Source organism: Furipterus horrens, unplaced genomic scaffold (genome assembly GCF_987537825.1).
Source record: "Furipterus horrens unplaced genomic scaffold, mFurHor1.1.pri manual_scaffold_8, whole genome shotgun sequence".
NCBI classification, from domain to species: domain Eukaryota; kingdom Metazoa; phylum Chordata; class Mammalia; order Chiroptera; family Furipteridae; genus Furipterus; species Furipterus horrens.
The window spans coordinates 18489097-18498286 of NW_028327178.1; the positions used below are offsets into that span (position 1 = coordinate 18489097).

General features: G+C 36.2%; 1 protein-coding gene across 3 annotated transcripts in view; it reads left to right on the forward strand.

Annotated features, from left to right (window-relative positions):
• The window catches only part of SMAD2 (SMAD family member 2), a 69327-nt gene extending 65824 nt beyond the window's left edge, over positions 1-3503 (forward strand). For all 3 annotated transcript variants that reach the window (XM_090285549.1, XM_090285548.1, XM_090285550.1), the window contains one exon: positions 3228-3503. In XM_090285549.1, the coding sequence (XP_090141675.1) occupies positions 3228-3351 (124 nt within the window). In that variant the 3' untranslated portion in view covers positions 3352-3503. The remainder of the gene's footprint in view (positions 1-3227) is intronic.
• The last annotated feature ends 5687 nt before the right edge of the window (positions 3504-9190 follow it).

Consider the following 9190-nt stretch of genomic DNA (forward strand, 5'->3'; position numbering starts at 1 on the left):
AGTTTGCCCAGAGTATAGATAATAGAGAAGAGTAAAGTTGAAACCACTTGAATATAAGATTAAGAAGTGAAACTTTATTCAGTAATAGGGTGATACTTGTTAGGTGCCAGGAACTGTGCCGCATTGGAAATGCAGTGTCTTGTGCCTTCAGCGTTGCTAAGAATTCTATTACTGTCCTTTCTTTGTAAATAAAAAAATGGTTCAGGTTAATACATATTTAGAAATAGGCTTAGAAGAGATCTGGTCACTTTCCCAAGGACACATTGTAAGTGGTGGAGACTGGACTGGAGGAAAGCTCTCCTTGACACTTATCTTCTTTTCTAAAGATAGTGATAACGATTACATAATTGAGTTTTACAAAAGCAAATTTGTCGTCAGGGGGTCAGATAGATTACACAAGGTTGGATTACACATCAAAGGAAAAGAAGATTTCCTCAACATATTAAAAGAATCATAAGTAAAACACTTAATCTTTCTCCAATTTATATTGCTTACTCTTTGAATGCCTGCTTCAGAAGACATTCATATAGTATAGCAACAGTATTCCTGTTTTATTCCTCAACTTGGGCCCTTCTTCAGAATTTATTTCATTTCATTTGGATTTGATTTCTGATCTTAAACAATTAGTGTGAGGTGTATGACTTTAGAGATGGTGAGATTCAAGGTCTGCTGGTTGAATACTTTTATAAAAATATATTGTGTTCTATATTTTTATCCTAGAATGAAACCTTCTCACTGTTTTGTCCAATACTATGTTTGTAGACTAATTCATTTTATGACTTTGCTATAGTTCCCTTTGCTTTAATCATTTGCTTTTTGAGGTGTGAGACCTCTAAAGACTGCTGAATTTTTTTTTTTTCCCTTTGTACTTGAATTGACCCAAGTTGATATATTAAAATCAGATTCAAATAGTACTATCTGATATCAAGTTTTCAGGTCAGACCTGGCTTTTTTTCCTTCAAATGGTTAGAATGTTACAGAACATGATAGAAATTCAGTTGAATTAAATGTGCACTGAATAGGTGAGGGAGAATTCCACGTTTAACTTCTATAGGTCTCCTGCTAAAAGCAGTTTTAATTGGAAAAGATAGTGCTCTTCATTTACTGTGGAGTCTGCCATTCTTTTACCCAGAGATAATTTAAAATCTGTAGTTATGAGAAGCAATAATATATAGTATGGTTTTATGGGTGTGGAGGCAGGTGCATCTACTTTGGATAAGAAGTTCCTTGAACATTTATAGATTAAAATAACTTCACATACTCATGTCTGTGAACTGTCCTTTTATTTTTAATGACACTGGAGCTGAGGAGGTAGAACGGTTGAATTTCTAAAAATATCTATTTTTCCATTTCTTTAATGCCACCTCAATTCCCAGCATAAAAGTCAGGAATATAGTAAAAAGGAAATAATAGATGTATGAAGAATGCATATTTTTTTGAGAAATGAGTGAACCAGTACTGGAGTAACTAAACCTGTACTGGGATGAATAATGCCTCAAGTGCAGTTTCGTGCCCAAATAGGTATAGTGACATTCTTCTTAAACTTATTTCTACCCTTCAGTGACCTCGATTAAGAATTACTCCTGGAGGTTAAACTAATGTATGTAGTAAGGAAGTGGTAGAGTTGAGAACAAACTGGGAAATATCCAGAATTCAGCAAATAGCAAAATCAAAAGAGATTTTGGCAAAATTACTGCCAAAGGCCTGATCCAAGGGAGGGATGAAAGGCAGGGACTATGTGTGAAAAACAAAACAAAAATAATGAAGGGGAAGACGAGGAAGGGTCAGTCTTGCCTATACCTCATGGATATGTGAGGCAATTTGTGAAGTGTGCTCGTGCATAGAAAAATATATAGTATCTAAATCAAAACAAGGCAGTGAGTCTGTACAGGTCAGATTTGGGACTGTTGTGTTAAGTTTTGTGTGTGATGTTGTAGGAATGATCATATATCATAATGCCTTTGTATCTCAGACCCTGAGACAAGGATTCAAGTGCAAAGACTTTGTTCAGGAAATGGAAGAAACACTGGTAAGGAAGGAGGAAGTACGGAAGTGAGGCAGACAAGGGAAGGCAGCCAATGTCATTATTAATCCACCTACTATAGTAAGTGGGACATTAGCTTATTCCCTTAGGAAAACTTTTGAAAGTAGTAAAAAACACAGAATTATCCCCACCCAGAGGGAAAGGAAACTGGGTATTTAAATACCAATTCCTGTGTTGTTGCTTGAGGGCTGCTCCTGGGGTTATTAAAATCCTGGCAGTTCCAGTCTGCTATATATATGGACAGAGCTGAGAAGTTCTCAGGCAGATAAATGCAGATACCTGCAGATGGAAGATGTCTAGAGAACACTGAAAAATCTGAAGTTTATAATGGGGCACTGACACCCTCTGCTACAAAAAAACCACAGGCTTTGAAATACAGTTTTAAATTATATTGAGTATGTATGTCCTGGAGGTGAAGTGTTGATAATGTCCTTTTCTGGTGTGTGAAAGGCTGTCACACTGAAGAAGCAAGCAGATATACTGACTTCCTGTATATTAAATAAAACAACTAAAATCAGTACATAGAAGTGAAAGGAGGTCATTGAACAATTTGCGATTACCAAACAGTTGCCCTTTTTGTTGAACTACTAAGGGTGTTTCTTATTAAAAAGGCTGCGTGAGGTTGCTGAAAGGGATGCTAATGCCTTTGTCTGGGAAAGTTGAACTATAGCTCTGAATGTGCTGTGATAAGCTTGGGTCAGAATTTTGTTTTAGTATTCTTTAAATTGGAACCCTGTTCCATTTAAACTTCATTTCGTATTTCGTTATCTTCTATTCTTTGGTTGATAAGTAAGGTAACTGAATGTATGTTCCAGTTAGCAGGGGACAGTCCTGGTTTACGTCCCTTGCCCTGGCATCATTATTAATAGTGACGACATTCTCTCGTAAAGGTGTCCCATTTTGGGTGGTAAATAATAAGATCACCAATGCTACTAATTGTAGTTTGAAGGTAAAACAATGTTTTTTATAAATCTCTTTAAAAGAAAAAGATCACTGTAAATACTTTGTTAGACTTTGAGGATAAAGCAGTTTTCAAAATAATTAGATATCCAAACTTAATACTTGTTCAAAAGAATTTAGGTTTCAGTACATGAATCTTTTTTCTTTATCTAAATTATTAATGCCTAGCTAAACATAGCCATGTTCTTTTAATTTCATAATTATTTGCTTGTGTTTTGAACAGAAGGCAGACGGTAACGAGCACTCCTTGCTGGATTGAACTTCATCTGAATGGACCTCTACAGTGGTTGGACAAAGTATTAACTCAGATGGGATCCCCTTCAGTGCGTTGCTCAAGCATGTCATAAAGCTTCGTCACCAATCAAGGCCCATCGAAAGACTTAATGTAACAACTCTTCTGTCATAGTATTTGTGTGTGGTCCCCATGGACTGTTTATATCCAAAAATTCAAACAAGAAAACAGCACTTGAGGTCTCATCAATTAAAGCACCTTGTGGAATCAGTTTCCTATATTCAGATATTAGGTGGGAAAATTAGTGTCTAGAAATACCCTCCCATAAAGGAGGAAGAGAAGATTTTAAAGACTTAACTGATGTCTTGTTGGGCATAAAACTGAATGTCCCAAAGGTTTATTAATAACAGTAGTAGTTATGTGTACAGGTAATGTATCATGATCCAGTATCACAGTATTGTGCTGTTTATATATATTTTTAGTATGCATAAATTAGGTGTGTGTGCTGCTTCTTGATTTAGGCAAGCCTTTATGAAGTTACAGTACCTAGTCTGTTATTCCCACTTCTTCGTTATTTTTGTGTGTCTTTTTTAATATATAATATATATCAAGATTTTCAAATTATCATTTAGAAGCAGATTTCCTTGTAGAAAAACTAATTTTTCTGCCTTTTACCAAAAATAAACTCTTGGGGGAAGAAAAGTGAGTTAAGTTTTGAAATCCTTGACCTTAATGTGTTTGGTGGGTCTTAAACATTTATTCTTGTTGATGTGTTTGTCTGTTGCTAAATCTCATATAAGGAAGCCTTGCAGAAAATCTTTCCAAACCTCACCTCCATTCCTACTTAGGTCCTGATATCAAAACAGCATAGCGTGGCATCCATCACCAGTAATGGGTGCACTGACACTGCGAGCACCAGTCACTTCTGGGCTGCAGTGAGGCTTCGTATGGAGTAAGTTGCTTTGTCTTCCACCACATTTCAACAGATAATACTTGACTTGTGTGACCTAGCAGTCTATTGATTTATCCTTACACTCCATAAAAAATGCACAGGTGGCAGTATAATTATTTTCAGGGATATGCTGCAATTATTTCAGTGTATATTTACCCCTTTTTTAAAGCCAATCTGTAGAGGTAAGCACTTCTTAAAAGGTATTTTAAAATATTTCAAAGCAGATTTAGCATTCTTTGATTGGAGTTTCATTTGTTTTAGTTACCAGATTGTTTTATGAATGAACCTTTTGTAAATGTAATTGCTCCTGCAAAATACCTAGAAAAGGGATGCTGAGGTACAAACAGGGCCATCTGTTTTTAGAGTATGTTGTATTCAATTCTTATTTCACATAATTATTCTATAATTTTAAAAATTGGGGGAGAAGCAGTTTAGCAACTTTTTTTTAGCTTATAATTACCTACAATCTGAACTGTTCTTAACTACTCTTGATTATATGGTTGATTATTAGAACCAACCACATGTTATGCTCTGTAGTGAAAGGAGAGTCCAGAAGCCCTGTTGGGAGTCCATTCTGTACCAAGTAATTCTTAGGTCTAACAATAAGCCATTACTGTTTAAACATTACTTGTTTGCATCTCAGTAGAAATGAAAAATACCCAATCCAGGTTTCCTTCCAGTAACTTTTTATACTTTTGAAGATAAATATATTAGGTACTTGTTCTTTGAAACTATGGTCGCCTGTCCGTGCAGATATCATTTTTAATATTTTCAGCATTTGGTTGTTTCCTGTTAGGTAGTCTTCATTGTCCAATATTTGTGTGTACTTGTATGTGTTCTTGTAAACATGTAGTATTTTTTTTTATTCATTCAAATATTTATTGTTTACCTGGTGTGTGTGCCAGGAACTTTTTAAGCTTTTAGATAAAGGTGAACAAGATACGGTCCCCTCCTTTGCTGAGACATTTACTGTGACCCTTAACCAGCTTCCTTGTCTTTGAAAGAAATTAATAAGGTGATAGAGCATAACAGGGAAGGTTTCTCTAAGAAAGTGATGCTTGAGCTAACACTTGGCATGATAAAGGAGCAAGCCAAGCCACATGAAGAGCCAGCAGAGACAGGCGTTCCTGGCAAAGAGAATGGTATCAAATGCAAAGGCTCTTTTTAGAGGAAACTCATTATTAGATATTAATACTTAATATAAACAACCTCTGCACAGATCCAAACTTGAGGATCAGAGTGGTTCTACAATTTATCATAGTTGAAGGTGGTCTTATTTTGTGATACACTGCTTCTTGTGTCATTCTAAGTAATAGTTCGTCTTCCTCAAGCCCTTGCTGTAAAGGCTCTCATTTGTACCCAGTCAGTACCATTTAACAGCCACTTCTTTAAATCTGCCTTGGGCAAGTTTTCACCATTGCAGTGTCTGGCTGCTTGCTTTCAGACTTCCTGCTGCCCACTAATTACTATTTCTACAGTGCATCTTGTGACTTGAGTAAGTGTCCCAGTTATTACCAGTGTCAGATCTGCTGGATATAACCAGGGGAGCTTCTGACCTCTGTAGGTGTTTACTTGCTTGAGAACTTGGGAACAGTTCTAGGGGCAGAGAATAACTTTGAAACTGATGGAAGGTCCTACCCTGGCATTGATAGGTTAAGTGAAGCAGTGCCAGCTACAGCCTGCCAGTAGTGGACCACAGCTCTACAGTTACGGTGGGCTCTTTCGTACAGCAGGAAGCTGGGACTAAACTCTTAGGAACCACCTCTTGTATTGAGCAGTAACACCCGTCCAGCAGTTGATTTCATGGTGGTGACTACATTCGTGTGAATATATTTAATGGTCATGGTTGCCTTTTTTTTTTCAACTTATAAATTGTTTATTTCTGGAATTTCCTGACCATGGTTGACCAGCAGTAACTGAAGCTACAGAAGGCAAAACAACGGATAATGGGGGATTACTGCAGTTAACAGAAAGGCAAAATCAGCTCATTTTACTAGTGATATAGATGTTTTTAAGCAACACCTCCCCAGAGTTTCTTTGAAGATGTTGAACCCAAAAAGCATTTGTTTGCTTCTCTTCTCTATACTCAGGTAGTCCCCCAGATATACAGCTGTTTCCTGGGCTGTTCACAATTTAAATTTCTTAGGATATTTCAACAAAAGAGCATCTGCAATGCCCAAGTAGTAATCTCAACCAGCAGATTTTTCCATATTTGCTTTTTAATGCAGTGCTGGTTTTGCATTCTGTTTCGTCTACAGTGGCCTATTAATGTTGACCCTTTCCTTTTTATCCCCTTTCTAGGGGTAATTTTCATTCTTCTAAGTGATGAGATCTCTCTGTTAAACTTTGTCTTTATTTAAAGTAGCAACATTATTTAGAATTTCTCCTTCACAGTGCTAGTAATTCCCCCAGTTTTACAGTGTGCGAACAGAATGATCATGCTGTCCATCACGTGTAGATGAATGGCGATTTTCATAATGGATTTGATTCCAGAGACACCTTCAGGCTGGCCTGGTGACATTCCACTGACCTTGGTCTAACCAGGGTCAGCTTCATTTTAATTTTATATTGGAGTTCTACATAGATTTTTTTTTTTTTTTAATGATTTACTGCTTAGTGAAAAAAAGTTTGAAAAGTCATTATAACTACTAGTTAAAATGAGAAGAAATTGCATTTCAGACCACTTTTTGAAACAGTCTTGCTTGTGTTCTTTTCTCATCTCACTTGAAGAAAGTAACTATACTGATTACGCATTATGGTATGCCTTCATTCAATAAATACTGATTAATTCCTATTCTTTACCCAGCCACTGTGATAGGCATTGAGTAAGAAAACAATTACTAGGATTTGGTCCTCTCCCACAAGCTGTGCTTAGTCTTATGGGCGTTACTTTCTCTCCCAGGAGCTGTCACTTTGCAGGAAGAAAATCTGCCTTGTGTTTCTTGAAACCTAAGTAGTCTTATTCTGTACTCTTAACTCTTATTCTGTGTTCCAAGTATATATTTGCAAGTTGTTGAATATCTAGGAGTTCTTTTCTTTACCTTAAACCATATCCAGTTTTGCTTGATTCATCAGTGTTTTAAACATTGTCAGATTTTGTCCTTTGTGAAAGTTAATTGTAATTTCACTTTACTTGTACCTTGATTGTCAGCTTCTTCAAGACTAAAACTTTGAAGTTGAAAAACAATCAGTCTAGTCTCTTGCTAGTTGAAATCAAATAAAAGAGTTTATACCCAGTTGGTTTCTCTGCCTCGTCCAAAAACTGCCCAAATATGCCTTTTGGATCTTTGTCTTTTTTTCTTTTTAATTAATTACTTGGAACATTCATTCAATAATAGGCACCCTCCTGGTCTCATTGATGGGATATAAAGTAACACAAGACAATCTTCAGTCTTCCCTGTACTTAAGATTTGTCTTCACTTTTATAGCTGAACATTTTGCTCTTCCCCTTCACTATACCCTTCCCGCCATATGTTTAGATAATTAAGTAGTCTATGGACATAGAAACACATGGTCTTTTTTTTTTTTTTACTCTAACACGTAGATGTCTAGACAAATAATTGCCCGTTTTTCTTTCCTCCATGAGCTTTACTTTGCTAAATCCTTCAGATCTGTCAGCTGAATTTTATTCTTTCTCCCCTTCTCTTGACATGTGTTTCACATGGTTTAGTTGGTTGCCCTCTTCCTTGCCAGCCATGTTGTATCTGCATACATTAGAATGCTTCTCTCCTTTGACTTTATTACTAAAGAGCAAAAAAAGGATTATGCTGTTGTTCATACCCAGGGTTCTAATTTCTTCCTGAAGGTTGGTGTTCAAGTTGGTTAATCAATTACTAAAAGACATTCTCTCCAGTTTAATGTCTTCGTGACTAGAGCATAAATCATCAGATTTTATTTTAACTTACGTTTAGGATTATAAACTTTTCTGGCATATGATTTTCCTACAATACTAGCCCTGTTTCCACCTTGGAGCATATTGGATTGTTGTATTTAGTACAATCAGAGGTAATGATAGTGTGTGATCTCTAGAGATAGTCAGAATCCTACTATTGCATTCCTTTTATATCTTCCTTTTCAAGCTTTCTACGAACACTTCGTTCAGATTGTGCTTTATGTTGGGGGATTGAGGGACAAATGATCTCTTGCTGTGGAATTCCTATGTTTGTAGTCTCAACCAGGAAATGTGAACTATCGTGGATCTAGGTGGCCTTTTTAAGAACTTCTTGTCTAACATGTTCACATAATTTCTTGAGTAGGAACTGTTTTACCTTGGATATTATAGCTAACTTTTATAGATAGTATAACTGCCTTAAATCTTTTTAGAAGGAAATAAAGTATATAATATGTATGAATTTATATATACATACATGTACACTCAAAAAAACCCTAACAGTAGGGATCGTTTTTCTGCATATATTTTTAAAATGACTTAATTCTTCTGTTGTTTCAGTAAAAAGTCCTTAATCTGCTTGTACATATTATCCTTTCATGGACAGACCAATTAGAGTACCCTTTTTTTTTTTTTTTAAATTCTACCAGAGTCCTAATTTGGTGGTTCAGTTAGTGTGCCATTTTGGGGCAGCATGACAATTAAGAATCATAACTGGAATTTAGCGATGTCAAATAAAGCTCTGCTGTATATCCCTTCGTTAAATTATTACACATTCAGTGGTCTCTGGAAGGTACTGAGTTAGGGTTAACTTTCTTTTCAGTGTTAGATTGTGGCCCCATTCCTCTTCCCCTTAATTCTTTTCCATTTGGTGTAAGATAAGCTGCTAAAGATTCCCTGGGAAGTACCATTACCAAGTTAGTCTTCTGTCTTTAAGGGTAGCCCGAAGATGGTGCAGACATGATATTCTTAACTGTGCTCAACAGAAACGGACTTTGGAAAGTTCCGTGGGCCATCTCTGATTCATAGAGGATCTCCATTAATTTCAGTATCAGTTGTTTTGCTGCTCTGAGATCCATAGTAGATTCAAAATTTTACCATTAGTTTAGATAC